The following is a 21,113-nucleotide window of genomic DNA, read 5'->3' as shown; positions in this document are numbered from 1 at the left end:
AAGGGAGCGGGTCCGGGAGACGCGCGGGAGGGAGCGTGACGGGTACGGCGAGGGGAGGGGGCCGGCGTGGGCACCTGCGGTGAGGCGTGGGTGGCTGCTGCGGGACCCGAGCGCGCGCCAGCGCCGCAGCCCCTCTGGACCCCAACACGCCCGCTTGCCCTGCACGCAGGAACCCTTCTCTTGGGGAGTGTGGCGCCCCCTCCCTCGGCTCGGGTCGCCCCCTCCTCCCTCCTGGCGGTGCCCCTCCTCCGTCCCGCCCCCGGCGCCGAGTTGGGAGCGCCGCAGTGGCCGCTGCCTGCACCGCCCGGCCCCGGAGCCGCCGCTTTGCCGGCTCGCCAGGGCACGCTCAGAGAGCCGCGCGCGTCGCCGGCCCCGGCTCTTCGGTCCGACTCCACCGCCGGCCTCCAGGAGCCCCGGCCACCACCCTGGCCCGGCAGCTCCGCTTTCTGGCAGCCGCGCTCCGCGTCAGAGGAACTTCGGCAGGACCCCGACGGGATCCGCGCGCGGGGCTGGATCCGGAGCCCCGCAGCTATGCCCCGTGTTCCCCTCCCTGCCAGTCGCTCGTCCTGCGCCCGGGCCCGGCCCCCGACGGCCACGCGTTGAGATGACTTTCCGCGACCTCCTGAGCGTCAGTTTCGAGGGACCCCGCCCGGACAGCAGTGCCGGGGCCTCCAGCGCGGGCGGCGGCGGGGGCGGCGCGGGCGGCACGGCCGCCTCAGAGGGCCCGGCGGTGGGTGGCGTGCCAGGGGCCGCGGGCAGCTGCGGCAGCGTGGTGGGCGCAGGCGGCGGCGAGGACAACCGGAGCTCCGCCGGGGAGCCGGGGAGCTCGGGCGCTGGCGGCGAGGTGAACGGCACTGCGGCCGTCGGGGGGCTGGTGGTGAGCGCTCAGGGCGTGGGCGTGGGCGTCTTCCTGGCAGCGTTCATCCTCACGGCCGTGGCGGGCAACCTGCTTGTCATCCTTTCGGTGGCCTGCAACCGCCACCTGCAGACGGTCACCAACTATTTCATCGTGAACCTGGCTGTGGCTGACCTGCTGCTGAGCACAACAGTGCTGCCCTTCTCGGCCACCATGGAGGTTTTGGGTTTCTGGGCCTTTGGCCGAGCCTTCTGCGACGTGTGGGCCGCCGTAGACGTACTGTGCTGCACGGCCTCCATCCTCAGCCTCTGCACCATCTCCGTGGACCGCTACGTGGGCGTGCGCCACTCACTCAAGTACCCCGCCATCATGACCGAGCGCAAGGCGGCCGCCATCCTGGCGCTGCTCTGGGCTGTCGCCCTCGTGGTGTCCGTAGGGCCGCTGCTGGGCTGGAAGGAGCCGGTGCCCCCAGACGAGCGCTTCTGTGGCATCACCGAGGAGGCAGGCTACGCCGTCTTCTCCTCCGTGTGCTCCTTCTACCTGCCCATGGCGGTCATCGTGGTCATGTACTGCCGCGTGTACGTGGTCGCGCGCAGCACCACGCGCAGCCTCGAGGCAGGCGTCAAGCGCGAGCGGGGCAAAGCCTCGGAGGTGGTGCTGCGCATCCACTGTCGCGGGGCGGCCACTGGCGCCGACGGGGCGCACGGGACGCGCAGCACCAAGGGCCACACCTTCCGCAGCTCGCTCTCCGTGCGCCTGCTCAAGTTCTCCCGCGAGAAGAAAGCGGCCAAGACGCTGGCCATCGTCGTGGGCGTCTTCGTGCTCTGCTGGTTCCCTTTCTTCTTCGTCCTGCCACTCGGTGAGTGACCCCTCTCCTGCCAGCCCCTTTTCTTCTTCCCTGAACCTGTGGCGGTGCCTTCCTGGTGCCCTCCTGGCACCCAGGCTTGTCTGACCCTTCATGGAAGGTAGATTGAGCAACATCTGGGTCTCCTAAGAGGCAGCTGTGCGCGTACCGCTTTGTGGGGGCAAACGAGAGGCTCTTCATGCTTAACGGGTTTGTCCCACAGGCTTCTAACTTTTCTGTCCTTCCTCTCTAATATTATCAGCCCTGGGCTTCTGCTTCTGACCCCTCTAAAAATAAAAGGCCCGTGGATATCTGTGCGGGCATCTGCCCACCCAGTGTGGGCAGCAGTGCGTGTGTCCCCCTGTACATACCCTAAGCGGGGGGTGGGTGCAGCGTGCCTGGGCCCACGTGTACTCATTCATTCGTGGGCAGCTAGCCCTGACCAGTCAACAGGTACATCAGCTGACAGGAGAAGCCTCTTGCTCTCCCCCTGCACTCATTCCATTTGGAAACTGGCCACATTTTGAGACCCTCCCAGCTGGTATCTCTGAGTGCCCTGGGCTCTCACTTCTGAAATCCCCCCTTGGAAAGCAGGGAACTGCGTGGGGCTGAGAAGGAAAGGGATGGGGCAAATGGTCAGTGGAAAGTTAATATTGTTAATCGTCATTTCTTGCATCTACTGAGTGCTTTAGCTCTCCTGGGGAACTTTCCTGTTTCTTTCACAAACTGCCCTGCGGTCTTGGGAGGTGGGCAGCTGTTCCCGGAGGCTTCCTCCTACCCCTTGAGCCCTCTTTTGGAAGGGGTGTCTGGACCTGGAGGCTGGACCAGCACGGGGAGGAGAAGGGGAACAGCATCTCTGGGGACACATTTGCCGAGTACATCGCCCACGGCTGTAACCTCTACCGGCCCAAGCCAGGCCTCCCTGCCTTTTCCCAGGCCTGGTTCCTTCCACACCGTTCCGCTGAGTCAGGAAAGAGACAATGGCCTCCCTCCTGTGCCCCTGCAGGCCCTCTCCACAGGCAGCCACAGTGGCCTTTATACATTATAAATGAGATGTGTCACTCTCCTGCTACCACCCCTCAGTGCTTCCCTACTGTCCTGAGAACAAAATCCAGACTCTCGGCCATCACCTATGAGAGGGTGACCTTCAGATTTGTTATTGTCCAAACCAAAATGGGACACTGAGTATTTACCTCCTGAACCGGGGTCTTCCTCCCTGTAAGGGAGGCCCCAAGTAAGGGCCACATCCCCTCTACCCTCAGGTCCTGGCAGCCCTTCCCTCTGCTCCCTGCTTGCTCCAGCCCCTCCGGCCCTCTCGGGGTTCCTTGCCCGAGTTCCTGCCTGTCTCTGGGCCTTTGCACTTCCCATCTCTCTGCCTCGACTGCCCTCCCCGTACCCTCCTGGCTAACTCCCTATCCTTGAGGCCTCGGCTTAAATGTTCCCTCTTCAGAGAGGCTTTTCTTGGACCCATCAGTCTCAGTTGTGTCCTGCTTGTTTTCTCCCTTGAAGCACAGGTTCTCCTCCTCCACTAGCTCAGCAGTTGTAATTACATCCATGTGTGTTGCTTGGTTTGGTGTCTGGCTTCCCCCACTGGCCTGGAAGCTCCGTGAGGGCAGGGCTGTGGCGCCTGTGTCATTACTGAATCCACTGCACTCAGCACCCTGCCCAGCATATAAGTGATGCAGTGACGACCACAGGCTCTGGCACCAGATGGCCTGGTTTGAATCCCAGCTCTGCCTCTTTCCTGCCAGCTGTGTAACTTCAGGAAAATCCCTTAACCTCTCTGTGCCTGTTTCTTCATCTATAAAATAGAGACAGTGGTGACAGTAATATAACGCCCACCTACGGGGCTGTTGTGGAATTCAGTGAGTTATAATATGTGAATACAACTGTCGCACATGGTACATGCCCTGTAAACCGTTGCTTTTGTAGCAGATGCTCAGAACAGGGGAAGGAATGAATAAATCGCCCACTTGAAAATCAGCCAAAGGCTGCTGTAGGGAGAGGACGAGAAAGGACTCCAAACAGCACACTTGGAGGAGGAGACAAATAAGCGGAAGGAGGAAGTTGATGTCCCCCCTCTAGACGCTCACTCACCCACCCAGGATTTAGGGTTCCCAAGCCCACCCCCAGGCTCCGCCCCCAGCCCCTGCCCTGCCCTGGCCTGGCTGTGCCCTGTTCCTGGGCGCCCTCATTCTCCCCCTACCCTTGGTTCACACCGGCACCTGTAGGGAAAGCTCCACATGTGTAGAGAATGTCACCTCCCTCTTTTTTTTCCTTTTTGCTTTAACTTCCTTTGAAACTTAAGAGAAAATAGTACAACAAGCACCCATGTACCTGTAATCACCCATTTTGAACCGATGTTAGCATTTTGCCATATTTGCCTAAAATCTTTCTCTCTTTTTTCAAAGAAATGGAACCCAGCCACAACTAAATTCCCTGCTCCCGTCCCTTCCTCTCTCTCTCTTTCCCTGCCTCCCCAGAGGTAAATCTGGTGTTTATCACTCCCATGCATACGTTTTTATTCTTAACTACACACATCTGTATCCATAACAATGTCATATTGTTTTGTGTGTCCTTAGGAAGTATACAAATGGTGCTATGCCATGAACATCATCCTTCAATTTGCCGTTTTCACTCAGCACGATGAGGCTGAGGTTTCTCTCTGCTGGGCCACTTTCCTGGCAGTACATTTGAGAGTATCACACGGTGCGTGGATCCTTCTGCTCAGTGTTAGGTTTTTCTAACTTTTCACTGTTCCCGTCAACACTGCAAAAGGCTACCGCTGTTTTGAGGTCCAGATCACATGTCCCCCTCTTCTAGGAAGTCATCCCTAAATGTCCATGGCCTTTGCTCCCTGTTGGCACGTGCACAACTCTTTCTTAATCCCTACATTTCTGCTGCTCCCCAAGCAGGGCATGGGGACTTGGGATGGGGGGATGTCTTCTTTCCTCCTGTGCTGCCTCAGCCTCCCAGGGCCCCTCTCTGAGAGCCCCATGCAGAGCCCAGGGATGCCAGTGGAGCTAGTAGGGTGAATTGAGTGGAATCTGGCAATGACAAGAAAACATGACAGAGGCCAAGCACGGAAACAAGGAAACAGAATATTCTGATCTGCCTCAGTATGGATTGGAGGGCGGGGCCAGCAGAGCGGGAGGGCAGAGCCTGCTTGGGAGGAGGAGGGGCCTGGAGGCTGCGCAGGAGGGAGAGGGGCCAGGAGGTCCTGACACTCCCAGCACCGGCCCCAGGTCTGCGGGGAGGGAGGTGCCTTTGAAGGAACAGGGAACATTCTGAGCAGTGCAGCAACTTTTTTAGGGGAATGTGAACCCCAAGGGGCTGGCAGATCTTGGTGTGGGGATGCCAGGTGTGAGCTGATAGGGAGAGGTCATTGGGAACATGGATACGGGGCCAAGGATGGGGGCAGTTGCAGGAGCAGGGGGTGCAGTCTCCCGGAAAGAAGACAGCAGGAGAGGAGAAGAGAGGATCTGGGGGCAGAGCCTTGGGGGGCATCCTCTTTGGAAGAACCAAAGGAGGTAGAGGAAGAGGCAGCCAGGAGGAGCAGGACGGCTGCTCAGGTGGCACCTTCCTCCTCCCAGGAGTTGGTCACCACACCAGGTGCCGGGAGCACCAGAGATGGAGGGACTGAGAAAGAGCAGTGTATGCCAGCAAGGAACAGGCCAGAGTAGGCCCTGGCAGTGAAGGCACCCAGTAGGGCCACAACCTGGGGGTTGTCAAGCAGACTGGGGTGCCCTCACCCACACCTCCACACACGGAGCAAAGTGGAAGCAGAGGTGGGAGCTGCCGAGCCGCCCTGACAGCCCGGAGGGTATCAGAGCCTTAGAGGAGGGCCCAGAGTTCCAGACGGACGTTGGCACGGTGGCCATGACTGCCATCGACAAACCTGGACAGCCGTGGCTCAGGCCAGAGAGCAGCACCACAGAAGAGGTGTATTGAACCATGGGGGCTTCTAGGGACCCAAGTCACTGTCTGGGAAAGATAGGGGCACAGGAGCCAACACCTAAAATCCTAAGGGTCCCAGAGAGGGGCTAGGGATCATCCCCCACACCTCCAGCCTGAAGAAAGGGCTGGTATTATGTCTCCTGTCTGCCTTTGTGGCACCTGGCACATAGTAAGTGCTCAGTAAATGTGTGCAGAGGAAGGAAGCAGCAGAACTCATGGCCTCTTCACATCCTGCCGTGCCTGGGTGACAAAGAACAGAAAAAGGAGCAACTGCCGGGCATGCGTTCCCCTGGGGCAGGCAGAGGGTCCATGAGGACCTCAGACCTCACGTGCCTGATGTTGCAATTCTAGGCAGCACGCCCAGGAGGGCAGCACCGGCCCCTCTGGGCCCCCCAGGCTGTGCTGCTGGTGCCAGAGCAGTGAGCGTGTGGACCCAAGAAGCGCCCCTCACCCGGTGAGAGGGCACCCTCCTGCCTGCGTTCCATGCTGACACCCAGCTGAGCCGTCTGCTCCGTACATAGTGACCCGGGACAGTACTGCTCTGTGCCTGTTGACCGGCATTTGCTAGTAGTGTGTCCCTTTCTGTTTCAGCAGTGTTCCAGTTTGGAGGTAGAGTGTAGGGACACCAGTCCTTGGGGCCTGTGGAGGAGGGGCCCTTGACAGCCCCCACCCATGATGGGTACGTACCCCCTGCCCTCACCCCAGCAAGCTGGGGCAGGGCTGGTTGCCATGGAAAATCACAGGAAGCCGTGTGAATGGACCCTCCTCACAGGCAGCCTTCAGCACGATGCCGTGAGGAGCCCAGACTTGCAGAGTGTGTCTGGCAGGACAGCAGTGCAAGTCCGCTGCTTTGGGCTGCTCTGAAGGACCCGGAGAAAGGGACCATAGCCCGGGCAGGGCTGCGTTGTTGGGAGGAGTGGGCCGGCTGGAAATGTGCCTGATTAAAGCCTCTGCCCCGAGATGCTTGGTGCAAGAGTCCCCCACCCCTGGAGGTCTGGGCCGGTTGTTTGGTGTAGAAATACAGGTCATTCTCCCTGCAGGTGAGAGGGGGACAGGAGGGACTGGGACAGCCCTGCCCTGGGCAAGCACCCATCTGCAGAGGAATTTTCTTCCTCTCCTGGGTGCCTCCAAAGGCCGAGTCTCTCCTGGGTGTTTTCATGGCTGTAGCACCTCACTGTGTTTGGCTTCGGCCTGTCTGGCAAGTGCCCACCAGCCATGCCCAGAGGTGGACTGTGTGCTGAGACTTGTACACTCACACACGCACGCGCGCACACACACACACACACACACACACAAGGCCCACCCCCTGGCATCCTGGTGGACCAGAGACAGAGCCCAGGCTCGCACTCCCAGCTCAGCTCTCTTTCATTAGGCAAGTCACTGAGCATCACTGGCCTCTGAGTCAGCCTCTGGATGCTGTCACACAAAGCAGCCCCAGACACTCAGAGCCCAGGGCCCCTCCCAAATGCACCTCAAGGTGTACATGTTGTCCAGAGGCTCTGATAACCAGAAGCCCAGGACAGCCCAGCCAGTGTCCCAGGACCCCACTGTAGCCATCCGTGAGCCATGCCTGGGCCTCTCTCCCGTCCTGAGGGCCTGTGCTCTGTGATAGCCTGTGCCTCCCTGACCACCCCTGGGCTTAGGTGTCCCACGTGCTCCTGAATTACTCTGCACGTACTTTTATCACAATGCACTGTGATTGTCAGTATTCACATAGATAGCGTGAAGTGGGAGGGCAGAGGCGGCTGTGCACGTGTGGGCACAGAGAGTGGCAGCATCCGTGGGGGGCCCTGTGGTTTGGGAGACCTGGAACGTGTAGTCTATGAGAAGAGGGGTCCAGAGATGAGTCAGATGCCATCAGCAGGAGAATGGATAAATAAAGCGTTATTCATACCCCAGACTGTTGTACCACGAGGAAAAATAATGAACTACTGATATGTACAACAACATGGATGGATTTTACGGACATTATACTGAGCAAAATATGACAGATCTCAAATTAAAAGTGTGCGTACCATGAGTCTGCATATATGAAGTTCAAAAACAGAGGAAACTAATCAATGGTGATAAAAGTCAGGATAGTGGTTACCCGTGTGTGTGTGGGGGGGGGGGTGTATGTGTGTGTGTGGGGGGGGGGGGTGTGTGTGTGGCACTAAGTGAAGAGAATGCTAGGAAACCTTCTAAAGGGCCAGGAATGTTCTGTGTTGTGATGCGGGCAGTGATTACCTTGGTGCACACATATGCAAAGTCATCAAGCTGTACGCTTAAGGTGCATGCACTTTATAAAATTGACTGTCTCTATGTTATGCCTTAATGACAGTGAGAGAAGACAGGAGGGAGGCTGTGAGCCATGCTGAGGAACCGGTGTCCAGGATGAAAAGCACACTTTGGTGGCACATATTGGTGCAGAGAGTGGATTGGACGTGTGTGTCTGAGAGCTGGCCAAGTGCTGAAGGACCCGTCTCCACAGGCTCCCTGGGGTTGTGCAGGGGTCTGCGGATACAAGGGGAGAGGGCGAGGGGCGCTTTGTGAGAGGTCCTCAGTAATGGCATCTCTGTCTCCTGACCCAAAAGCCTGAAGAAAGGGCTGGTATTATGTCTCCTGTCTGCCTTTGTGGCACCTGGCACGTAGTAGGTGCTCAGTAAATGTGTGCAGAGCAAGGAAGCGGCAGAACCCATGGCCTCTTCACCTCCTGCCATGCCTGGGTGGCAAAGGACAGAAAAAATTTAGAATTTTTTTAAATTTTATTTTATTGTGTTGAGAGCACTTAACATGAGATGTACCCTCTTGGCCCATTTTTAAGTATAAATACCGTTTTATTAACTATAGGCACAATGTTATACAGCAGATGTCTAGAGTTTATGCCTCTTGCCAAACTGAAACTGTATGCCCATCGATTAGCAACTCCCCATAGCCCTCCCTCCAGCCCCTGGCAACCTCCATTCCACTCTTTGGTTCTATGAACTTGACTGTCTTAGGGACCTTAAGTAAGTGGAGTCATGTAGTCTTTGTCCTTCTGTGACTGGCGTATTTCATATAGCATAACAGCTCTTTATTTAAAACTGACCATCCTTACTAGTGATGGGTTAGGGGTGATTCCCCATTTATGTGACCTAAAAATTTTTTTGAACAGAACAACTAACATTTATTGAGTGATTATTATGAATAAGCAATGAGCTAGGGTTTTTCGGAGTTTTTTTATCAGGAAAGTTTCAAACACATACCTAAGTAGACAGAATAGTATAATGAGCCCCCTTTACCCATGAGCCAGCTTCAGCCCAAGGCTAATTTTGGTTCATCCCAACTCCCACACACTTTCCCACCACTGCAGATTATTTTGAAGAACATCCCAGTCGTCATACCACTTAATCTGTAAATGCTTCAGTATGTTTCTAGATGAACTTTTTATGTTTTGAGACAGAGTCTTGCTCTGTCACCCTGGGTAGAGTGCAGTGGCGTGATCATGGCTCACTGCAACCTCAAACTCCTAGAGTGATCCTCCTGCCTCAGCCTCCCAAGTAGCTGGGACTGCCCCTACACCTGGCCTAAACGAACTTTTTAAAAAGTAACCACAATCTGGTCAGGGGGTGCAATGTGGCTCACATCTGTAATCCCAGCACCGTGGGAGGCCAAGGTGGGAGGATCGCTTGGGGCCAGGAGTTCGAGACCAGCCTGAGTAACATAGCGAGACCCCATCTCTACAAAAAATTAAAAATTAGCCAGGTGTAGTGGCATGCACCCATAGTCCCAGGAGGCTGAGGCAGGAGGATCGTTTGAGCCCTGGAGTTTGAGGTTGCAGCGAGCTGATGACACCACCACATTCTAGCTTGGGCAACAGAGCGAGACCCTGTCTCCAAAAATAAAAAATAAAAAATAAATTAATAACCACAGTCCATTATAAACACATAAAAACAATTATTTAATATCATCAAATATCTACTTAGTGTTCAAATGTTGCCGATTGCCTAATAAATTTTTAGTTCATTTGTTTGAAGCAGGATACAAAAGAGGAGCACACATTGCATGCGGTCCATTTGCCTTCTAGATTTCTTTAATTGGTAAGTCCCCCACCTTTTTTTTTTTTTTTTTAATTTATTTAGTGAAGAAACCAGATTGTTTGGCCCAAAGTTGTATCCCCATAAGGCCATTTAACATGTCCCTCTATTCCTCGTACTTCCTGAAAGCTGGTCTGATCAGATTCAGGTTGGGTCTAGCAAGAATTCTTGTCTTTGGTGGTGTCAAGACTGATCAGGGTTCAGGTGCTATCACCCTGATCTGTCCATTTTAAAGTGACCCGTCAGCCTCTCACCTGCTGGTTTTGGCAGCCATTGACCATGACCTAGACCCATTATATTCCTGGGACTTAGAGTGGTGATATTCTAATTTTATATCCTCCCTTCTGCATTTATTTGCTAAAATGAACGCACCACAAGCTGTTTGGTTGACACAGAGTCTGTACAGGAAAGGCAGGAGAGAGGCTCAGCATTCCTCTGTATTTATCAAAGGAAAAGTCAGTTCTCGAGCATTCTTTCCGGTCATGACCACGGAAGTTGTTTTAGTGCCATGACTAAGTCATGGTTTTTAGACATCCTTGCTGTTCCGACACATTACAGACATCATTGTTTTGGGCTTGGCCAGTGAGCACCCCTTCACGTTGGCTCTTGAGACCTTCGGCACGACCCAGAGAGTCTTGAGCTCTGCTTTGCGTTATGGTCTGATGAGATGTTTCAGGCCCAGCTTGTATTTTTTCTGCATTAGACCTAGAATTAGCCATTTCTCCAAAAAGGTCTCTTTGAATGGAAAATGATAATTGGAAGACTACTGTCTGAGCTCTTGGCTGTTCATTGATACTGAGTTGATCATTGATTCTCTGGACAGAGCTGGGAAATATATTTTATTTTTTATATAAGAAAAAATACAGCACTGATGGGGGTGGGCTTCTGGCCTTGAACATAGATCCTTCCTCCCCTGAGAGTCTTGTCCTCTGCCCAACTCCTGCTGATATGTTTTCCCAAACATCTGATAAATTACTGATCACTCTGCGCCATTCATTAAAAACTTGGTATTGGTGTCACAAGCTTTCTTACCCACTCTCATCCCTATCCTGGTCATCGCTGTGACTCCACTGTGCTAAGGCTGACCCATCATGACACTCTGTCCTCAAGACTACAGTGACCTTCCCCCTCCGCCCCTCCTCCTGGGGCCGTGCCCTGGCCCACGTGCCCACCTTTGTCTGCCTCCCCCAGTCCTCCCTGAATCTGCCACCTGAGTCCTTCTGCTCCTGTTCTCCCTGCTCGGCTTCTATTACACCTGTTCGTTCACCCCAACCTTGGCCAAGAATTCTCCTCCAGTCCCTCACCTTGTCCCCCAGTTGACTACACCTCCCCTTCCCTGGCCAGCTAGGCCCATGATTCGCCACTTCCTCCTCTCTCACCATCTTTAACTCCCTCACCTCCACCTATTTCCGTGAGTCCCAAATCCTGAACCAGGCCATTCCTCCATGCGGTGTGCTGGTAAGTGTTTACCAGTTGGCTCTGGAACAGGGGCTGATGTGTAGCCATCTGCCCATTTCCATGGTGTAAATATTCCAAAGAGACCTGAAATTTTAACAAGCTAGTGCAAACCAGGGTCTCGCTGAGCACTTGCTGAAGAAAAATCGCACTTTCCATAGTCAGGCCCTCTGGACCCAGAAGTCCTACAGGTTCTCTGTCAGCTCTGACTCTCACAAGCCTCTTTCCTTTCTAAGGAAACTCGCTCTATCTGTTACTGCTCGGCCTTCCTTGTCTTCCATCTCTCCTCCGCCCACACACACAGCAGACAGACACATCCAGAGCTTTCTTAAGGATGATCCTCTCTCAGCCCGGTGACCCCTTTCCCCTCACCCCCTCCCCACTGCTCACTGTAATCTTTGCTCCCTTTCCGCCACTTGCAGGGATGTTCCTTGCCACTTACCCCTTAAGGGACTATCCCGATACTGATCTTGACCAGAACGCCCCTGTCCACCTGCCAGTCCGCATCAGCCCTGCCCAGGGTAGCTTCTGCCAGCCTCGCCCCCCATGCCCCCGGCCAAGGGCACACCCTTCCCTGGCTCTGCCTCTGGCACTGTCACCAAGGGCTGCCAGATCCTCACACTCAGAGGCCTCTTTTAAGTCCTGCTTTCACCCACGGCTGCCTGTGTCAGTTTGGTAGTCTCCTCTCCCCTTTCCTCTTCTGATCCTTAGTATTTCTCTTCCCCGTCGCCCTGTTAATCCTCTGGCTGCTCCTTCCCGCCCTCCTAGAAGGTCCCCCTCCCTCTCAGGTCCGTGTTTGCAGACGAGCCTTCCTAAGCTCAGGCCCAAGTTCCAGCTGCCAAGGTCCCACCAGCCTCTCAGACGGCCCGTGTTCGTTTCCTCTGGCTGCCGTAACAAATTACCATAAACCTAATGGCTCCAAACGATGTGTTACTGTACAGTTCTGAAGGTCAGAAGTCCTAAAATCACATTCTCAGCAGGGCTGCGTTCCTTCTGGAGGCTCTAGGGGAGAATTTGCTCCCTGGCCTCTTCCAGCTTCTAGAGGCTGCTGCAGTCTTTGGCTTCGGGCCCTTCCTCCACCCGGCAGCCACAGCGCTCGGCCACTGCTTCTGTCATCACGTCTCCTGCTCTGACCGTGACCCTCCTGCCTCTCTCCTTCCCTTTTGAAGACCTTGTGATTACTGTGTGCCCACCTGGATAATCCGGGGTAGTCTCCCCATCTCAAGATCCTTTTGCCATTAAGGTGACATTCACAAGTGTGGATGTCTTGGGGGCATTATGCCATCTACCCCACCCCCACACCCCAGCCTTGCTGTCTTCCTTTCCTGGGCTCCCTTTCTGCTCCTTCCCTCCAGTGAGAGGACACAGGACAGATCTGTAAGTCATCTCCTGTGCGCCACCAGATGGCCTCTGCAGCTCTAGGAGCTGCCTCTCCCTTCACCTACCCCTGCAGCTACAGAGGGGTGTCCAGGGCCAGACCAATAGTTCTCTGCCAGCCCTGGGTGCTCAAAGATCCCAAGGCAAATGTGGGGGCACAGAAGGACTTCTGACCTGTTCCTGGTCCATCTCACGTGACAGGACCATGGCCATTACCTCTCACCATGGAAAATTAGTGAATGCAATGGAAATGCAAGGAATCTGAGAAACTTGGCTTGGTATAGTTGGCCCCACAGTGCCCTCAGTTTACCCCTCCATGTCCTCACAGCCATCTGAGATGCAGGCCCTGCCCAGCTCGCCTCTTCCTGGCAGCCTTCCATGATTGTCTCCACTTCAAAATGGTCTTATCTGTGACCCCTCTCCCCTCCCCTTCTCAGCTTCAGCCATCCTAACTTCCTGATGTCTCTCCAACTTGTCAAGTGCCCTGCTGCCTCAGGGCCTTTGCACATGCCCTTCCCTCCTCTGCCTGGAATTCCCTTTCCATGAGTAGATGCATGGCTCACTCCCCCACCGGGTCTTCAGGTCTCAGCTGAAACATGCTTTATTAGAGAGGCTTGTCTGACCCCTTATAATATAGCAGAGAGGTCTGCTGAGGGGCAGAGGGCCCAGCCTCTCCTGGGGATGGTGCTACTGAGTTCCAGGGTCAGGGCCACTGAGTGAGTAGCTGAGAGAACTGGGAGACAGGAAGAGGCTCTGGGGCTGGGAATTCCTCCTCTCCTAGCCCTGCAGGTGGGAGGAGCCCTGAATATCTGAAAGGAGGAGGTATTTTTAACTCATATCTTTCTGGCCAGAGGGAATGGCTCACTGTGGGTAGGACAGTCACTAGTGGAGGAAGGGGTAGGAAAATGGGGAGGCCGGGGCACAGCCTGATATTTCATGGTCAGCTACAAGTTATGAGCAAGGCTGGCCGTGAATTCTGACGATCTGCCAAGAGCAAGTTCCCTTCTGGTGGTGCCAAAAGAGTGCTATTAATCACACAGTCCGCCCCTTGACTTCAAACTGTCTGTTCTCAGCCAGTTGTTCAGATCCAGCCTGCCTCCGCCACCATCTCAGCAGCCAGTCCTGGGCTGGCCCTTAGTGTTCCTTAGGAAAAGAGACTGGCTTGGGATGATCCAGGCTGCACACAACCTGCTCCTGCTTACCCAGCAACAGGCGGGCCAGAGCTGCCCAGCCAACATGCCGGAGGGAGGGTTTTCTTGCAGACCCAGGAGATGCCCTGCCTCTTCTGAGCAGCAGATGCCTGGCCCCCTGGACATTAGGCTAGACTCCTGCTGCAGGCACCCCGACATAGGGAATGGGGAAGGCCGGCTGGGGCAGCCGAGCCAGCCGGATGGAGACTCACCACATGGGAGAACGGGACTAGGAGCGGACAGGAGCGGTGTTTATGGTCGTCCCCTACCCACGCTCTGAGCAGAGGCGGGTACATGCAGCCGTCCCCATTCCCGCCCACTCCAAGCTGCCTGCTGACTGGGGGAAATGGGCACAAATGTGCACACTCACGCCCTGCCTTTCCCAGCCGTGGGCAGAGCGTTATGATGGTGACTAAGGGCTAATCCCTGGCCCCGAAGCTTGGGGCCAAGCGAAGGGGCTTGAGGACATGTTCGTGCACTGACAAAGCGTGTGGTGGGTCAGATTCCATAGAAGCAGAGTTGAGATGGGGGCTCTTCTTAGAAGGAATTGATAATGTATTTTAGAGCATCTACGTCAGGCACTTGTGCAAGAGGCTGGGATAAAAAGATAGAGTAGATAGAGCCATAGCAAATTGTGTTAGAGTAAAGGTGCACGTGAAAGGGCGCTGAGGCCAGGCTGGTTAGGGACAGCCCCTGACCTGGGGCCGCAGGGGTCAGGAGAGGAGGCAGAGGCTCCTGGGAGCTTCGGGGCAGGCAGAAAGGCAGAGGAGCCCAGCCCGTGTGGGAGGGCCTGCTTGGGGCTCGACGTGGCGGGATTTGGAGGAAGGCAGACCTTGTGCTTCCTTGTGTGCAGCCCCAGAAGTTCGGGCTGATTCCTCGGAGCCACTACAAGTCACTGACGGTTTTCAGAGCAGAAATAAGAGGAACCAATTTTTTAGGAAAAGCCTCTCAGCAGCTATATGCAGAGTGGAGAGGACAGGTTGAGGCTGGGAGGCGGTCAGGGGCTGCTGCTGCCATCTAAGGTGACAGATCAAGTCAAGGCTTCGGGAGCACAGTGAAGGGAGGGCCCACTAGACAGGATGTCAAACACACTGTGCATCGTGACCAGTGGATATGTAGATAGAGGAGAAGGACTCATTCAGCAAACTCAGCAAGCGTTGAGCACCTGCTGTGTGCCCATCGTCCTCATGAGATCTTCTGAAGTTGGAGTGCAACATCAAGCAAAACAGACACCAGATCTGCTCCAGGGACATCCACTGCAGGGAGAAAGATGACAGATAAAATGAGTTGTGACTCAAACAGGATGGTAGAAGGTGACAAGTGCCATGGAACACAGTAGAGCCAGCTGAGCAAGCTGGGGAGCACAGGATGGGGGGACATCACGATTTTAAAGATGAAGTCAGAGTGACCTCACCAGAAAGGTGAGAGTATGAGCCATGTGGTCATGGGGGAGGAGAAGATTCTGGGGAAAAGCAAGTGCAGGGCCCAAGGTGGGCATGTGTCTGGCATGTCCAAGAAGCAACAAGGAGGGCAGCGTGGCTGGCACAGGGTGGAGGTGGGCAGTGGAGGAGAGGAGGGATTTGGGGGGTACACACTGGGCTGTGTATGTAGGTCACAGGCTCTTACTACAGGGATAGAGGAGCTGTTGGAGGTGTTTGAGTGGAGAAGTGACATGACCAATTTTTTTTAAGTTATTCTAGCTGCCAGGTTGAGAAAAGATCAAGGGACAGGATGCAAGTGAGAGGCCAGTGAGGAGGCTGCTGGATTCATCAAGGCAAGAGATGATGGTGTCTCGGGCAGGGTGGGAGGGCGCATGGGGGAGGGGCGAGTTTTAACCTCACCTGCTTCCTCTCTTCATTCTATCCACGCCAGCCTCATCATCGTTCTACAAACACACAAAGGCCACCTAAGGGCCTTTGCACTTGCTGTTCTCTCTGCCTGAATGCTCTTCCACCTGGATGTCCACACACCTCATTCAGTCACTTCATTCAGCTCTTTACTCAAATGTCACATTCTCAGCAGGCCTTTCATGGCCACTTATCCAAAATTTATACCACCACCCCCAGCCACATCTCTCTCTCTCTCTCTCTCTCTGTTTTAAAAGGGACTGCTGTTTTAAAAGGATCCCCCCAACTGCTGTGTGGAGAACAGGCTTTGGGAACACAAGGGCAGGAGCAGGGAAACCACAATCAAAGTTGGGGCAGATTGGGGAGACAAAAAGAGTGGTGATTGATAAGATTCCTACTGTGCACCAAGCATGGTGTGGGGAGCTTAGCATGGGTGAAATAGACAGGAAAACTAGCAGTTCCCTACAGCGTTCCTGGCACTGAGAAGTGAGTGTGAGGTGCTAGCGGGGAGGGGGAGAGGAGGAGTACAGATAACTCTGCCAGGCGCGGAGGGGGTGTAAGGGAGGCTTCCAGTTGGAGGTGCCATGGGAGCTGGCACTACCAGGTATAGAGGAAGGGCATTCCAGGGTGATCATGTGCAAAAACCCAGAGGCAAGACGGGGTGTCTGTCATGGCCAGAGCACACTAAGAGGTCAGTGTGGACACTGAGATATTGCACATGAAGACAGACGTAAGACTGGACCTGGACCCACAAGAGAGCAGGGGCGGCTTGATGCTGGGTGCCTGGGTGGAGAGGTGGGGGAGGTACAGGAGGGCCTTCCTTGAGGGCCTCATTTTTAAGGACAACTGCTAAGGTGAGTTAGCAGAGCTGGACTTCATGCCTGCTAGAAAGGCTGTGGGGAGCAGGAGAGGGAGCCCGCTGGCGCAAAGAAGCACACTGCCCAGGTACTGAGAGAGAGTGGCCTTGGCCCCCAGCCCCCAGTCTGCCCATTGAGGCCTCCCTGCAGCTGGGATAGGGGGCTGGCAAGGGTGTGTGCTGGCACCTGGGGAGGGATGAGGAGGCAAGACAGGCGAGGCAGCTGGTCGACCCAGTAGCTGTAACTCAGAGTGACCAGGGGAGAAGAAAGCTGGTAGCAGCTGAGAAGGGGGTTGTCCATTGATGCCCCCACAGCAGGGCAGCATCACAGGGACAATGCCCGTGAGCCAAGTGCCCATCCTCAGGGGTTCTCAGGGCAGTTCCCCATTTCACACTCACGGCACGCATTGATGGGGGGGAATGCCCAGTTGCCCCTCTGACTCCCAGAGACCCCTGCAAGAGGCTGCGGGCAGATGAGAGAATGCTGGGGGTGGGGGAGAGCCAGGAGAGTAAGGCAGGTGCAGAGAGGTGTAGACTGAAGCCCCCCGTGTAGAGGTGGGTGTGAGGCTCAGACCTGCCATCTGTGAGACGAAGACAGGAGAAGTCTCTGAGGAGCTGCTGCCTGTGGAGTCTGGAGCCCAGAGCACAGATGTTTGTATTTCTAGGCAGCATGTCTGCACACGGTGGGCAGAGAGCAAATAAAACAAAGTTGTGGCAGATGCCATCGGTGCCCCACCCCCTCCCCCAGACCTTCAGTGCACGTGGACCAACTTCTACCCCAACACCTGCCTGCATTTCTCTGCCCTGTGGCTCTCTCTGCCCACCAGAGTCCTTGCTGTCCACCCATGTAGCAGGCAGGAAGTACAGAAAATGAACACCCAGAGGGAGCATCCCAGACAATGACTGATGGGAATGGGTGTGTAGATACCACACTTCCCTCACCCTGCTGGTGGGATAACTCTGAGGTGGTGTTCTTCACAGCCACCCAGAGCTCCCCAGTGGGATTAAGCCCCAGTTGCCCACGGTGGTAACTAACTTAATAACACACCCTCTATTGGCTTCCTTCTCTTCCCTGTGTCTTTCCCGCACTCCGCTGCAGGTGTTTCATTTACCTCCCAGATTAACAACTTGCATTTCAATCCTTGTCTCAGATTCTGCTTCTGGGAGAACCCAAGGTAAGATAAAACCTCAAGAGGACACAGTGGGAAAATCTTGGGGCGGAAAGGCTGAGTTTGCATTCCAGCTCCTTCGCATGTAAGGATCTCCCAGCTCATAGCAGACTTCCGCACAGGACGGCTGAGCAGAAATTAGAATGTTAATGTTTGCAACAAGACCCAAGCCATACTACTCTATGCCACGTTGCCCACCAGTGCAAATAAAATCCATGCTGATAAAACGATGGCCTTTGGCTGCCTTCAGGCTCACCACTGGAAAGCATAGTCCACTGATGTGTCATCCTGGGCTAAATACAAAAGAATTGTAGCCTGAGTCAGAAAGCTATTTTCAGCACTCTTTCTTACTTTGCAGCCATTGAGGGATTCTGGTCTTGAGGGCCACCTTCCTGGAGGCCAAGGTCAGCCCTGGTGGCCCCCACATTCCAGGGACTGCCCGACCCATCTCCCAGGGAAAATGGTCTCCTCCACACACCCTGAGTGATGACCCAGCGGCCCCCAAACCCACCAGGTGTCATCTGCTTCTGTCCACTCTCCAGAGCTAGGAACTAGGTCCCTTCCCAGGGCTGAGGTCTCCTTTCTCAAAAGCCACAGAAATGGGAGAATGGGGAGTATTTCTTAAGTATTTATTAAGAGCCTGCTAAGTGCTAATTTATTAATCTTCACAAAATCCTTCCCAGAAAAATAATATTAAGGAAAATAATATTAGGAAAGTCAGGCTGAGATGGTCAAATAACTGGCTCCGTGTCACGTGACCAAGGTTTGAGAAGCCTGTGCCATGTGATGCTGTGTGACCCTCCTCTTCCTCCATGGCGTCTCTTAGCACCAGGAACTGTCTCTGTGTGGCGAGAGGTGGGTGATATGCATGTACATCCTCTGAGACCCCTAAGCTGTCTCTAAGGCCCAGCCCTTGACCCTTCATGCACATACACATGCTCCTCGACTTACCATGAAGTTACATCTTGATAAACCCCTGGTAAATTGAAAATATCTTAGATAGAAAATGCGTTGAATACACCTAACCTACTGCACATCACCATAGCTTAGCCTAGCCTACCTTAAACGTGCTCACAACACACTTACATTAGCCAACAGTTGAGCAAAATCATCTCACGCAAAGCCTATTTTATAATAAAGTGTTGAATAGCTCATGTAATTTATTGACTACTATACTGAAAGTGCAAAACAGAACAGTTGTATGGGTACTCAAAGTCCAGTTTCTATGGAACGTGTATCGCTTCCCCACCACTGTGAAGTTGAAAAATTAAGTTGAACTATTATAAGCCGAGAACTGTCTCTACTAAGCACCACCGTCACCCAACCTGCGTTTCAATATGTTATTCACTTGCTGCTAGGGAGCCAGAGCCATGGTTCGTGCCTCCTCACCGATGAGCCCAGCGCAGTGCCTGGCATGGGAAAAACCTTGGTCAACACTTGATTGCGGGGTTCCTACCCCTTTTTGTGCTGGGGACTACTTACTTAAGCATCTGGTGAAGCCACTGGATCCCCTCTCAGAGTCATGCTTTCAAAAGCATAAAACAAATACAAAGGATTGCAAATGAAACTGATCTTATTGGGAAAGTTGTCAAAATATTTTTACATGAAATTTGTGACTTAGCAAGAAATGTGCTTCTACGTTAAGCATTAAATAACAGGATCTAGTGGTGTGTTCTCATGACTGTCATTCCAAATAGTGACAGAGCATTGAGACTGTTTCAAAACACCTGCAACAAATGAATGTGACAGGAAAGTATCTGCGGGAGCTGCTTGTGCTAGTTTGAATCGTCTAAAACTGCCAATATTGTCCCAGTTTTGATCTACAAAAACAGTCATTTCACATGGCTTTGTCTAACTCTGCTGTGGTTTGTTGCCTACACTCCTTGAAGGAAATGATCGATTTCAGGTACAAGTGAGTAAAAATGAAGATTATTATATTTTTCTCTATTTAAGTTCATGGACATCCTGAATTATATCAGGGATCCCTTGTGGGGAGAGACCTTGATTGTTCCTTGTGGATGACTCAAGTCAGGGGTCCTGCAGGGTAGGGAGGGTCGCCCCTTTGCGCCCAAGGCCTGCCAGGAGCTCCCCTTCCCCAAGCAGCTAACCAGTGTCGGTCTCTGTTCCCTTCAGGCTCCCTGTTCCCGCAGCTGAAGCCATCGGAGGGTGTCTTCAAGGTCATCTTCTGGCTAGGCTACTTCAACAGCTGCGTGAACCCGCTCATCTACCCCTGCTCCAGCCGAGAGTTCAAGCGCGCCTTCCTCCGCCTCCTGCGCTGCCAGTGCCGGCGTCGCAGGCGCCGCCGCCCCCTCTGGCGTGTCTACGGCCACCACTGGCGGGCCTCGACCGTCGGCCTGCGCCCTGATTGCGCCCCCAGCCCCGGCGTCGCGCCCCCCGGGGCCCCGCTGGCCCTCACCGCGCCCCCCGACCCCGACCCCGAGCCCCCAGGCACGCCCGAGGTGCGGTCTGCGGTCGCCGGCCGTCGAAAGCCGCCTTGCGCCCTCCGCCAGTGGAGTCTGCTCGGGCCGTTCCGGAGACCCACCACCCAGCTGCGTGCCAAGGTCTCCAGCCTGTCGCACAGGATCCGCGCTGGGGGCGCGCAGCGCACAGAAGCCGTGTGCTCCCTGCGCTCGGAGGTGGAGGCTGTGTCCCTGGGCGTCCCCCACGACATGGCCGAGGGCGCCACCTGCCAGGCCTACGACGACTACAGCAACCTCCAAGAGACTGATATTTAAGAACCCCTGGCCGGGCGCGGTGGCTCACGCCTGTAATCCTAGCACTCTGGGAGGCCGAGGTGGGCGGATCGTTTGAGCTCAGGAGTTCGAGACCAGCCTGAGCAAGAGTGAGACCCCATCTCTACTAAAAAATAGAAAGAAATTATATGGACAGCTAAAAATATATATAGAAAAAATTAGCCGGGCATGGTGGTGCATGCCTGTAGTCCCAGCTACTCGGGAGGCTGAGGCAGTAGGATCGCTTAAGCCCAGGAGTTTGAGGTTGCTGTGAGCTAAACTGACGCCACGGCACTCACTCTAGCCCGGGCAACAGAGCGAAACTCTGTCTCAAAAAAAAAAAAAAAAAAAAAAGAACCCCTGAGCTAGGGCCCTAAGCTGAGCTGTAGGGGGAGGGAGGCTGACTTTGTTCAAGAGGCCTGTGCAAATCAGGGACCGGGAAAGTGATCAGGGTAGCTGCTCTGTGGCATCCCTGAAGTACTCAGGTGGGGCTTGGGGCTGGAGCCCTTGAAAGAGCTCCTGGACACTGCTGCCCAGAGCTCTTCCTTTAGGAGAGAGGGGCTGCGGGCTCCGCAGGGCCATTTGCTCCCAATCCCTATTTGAGAAACACTGCCCCATCCACCATGCCCTGAACCCTGAATAGACAGCCCCAAGTTTGGCCAGGCAGGCCCACCCCTCCTCTTCAGGGAGTAGGCACAGTGGCCTTGCCTGGTTGCCCCCAGAGCCTCCCCCAGGGAAAAAGTGGGGCCAGGGCTCCTCAATGGACATAATTTCT

General features: G+C 54.6%; 1 protein-coding gene across 1 annotated transcript; it reads left to right on the top strand.

Annotated features, from left to right (window-relative positions):
* Positions 1–604: 604 nt before the first annotated feature.
* Positions 605–20,341, top strand: ADRA1D (adrenoceptor alpha 1D). Its single transcript, XM_069496335.1, has 2 exons — positions 605–1,715; positions 19,740–20,341. Exons 1-2 carry the CDS (start codon positions 605–607, stop codon positions 20,339–20,341), a joined length of 1,713 nt encoding a protein of 570 aa, XP_069352436.1.
* Positions 20,342–21,113: the final 772 nt, after the last annotated feature.

Source organism: Eulemur rufifrons, chromosome 20, assembly GCF_041146395.1.
Source record: "Eulemur rufifrons isolate Redbay chromosome 20, OSU_ERuf_1, whole genome shotgun sequence".
Taxonomy (NCBI): Eukaryota; Metazoa; Chordata; class Mammalia; order Primates; family Lemuridae; genus Eulemur; species Eulemur rufifrons.
Note: the sequence above shows the minus strand (reverse complement) of the source record. Positions and strands in the feature narration are given on the sequence as shown.

Coding starts and splice junctions, on each gene's coding strand:
- ADRA1D (XM_069496335.1), top strand. CDS start 605: ATGACTTTCCGCGACCTCCTGAGCGTCAGTTTCGAGGGACCCCGCCCG. Junction 1,716..19,739: donor CTTCTTCGTCCTGCCACTCG/GTGAGTGACCCC, acceptor TGTTCCCTTCAG/GCTCCCTGTTCCCGCAGCTG.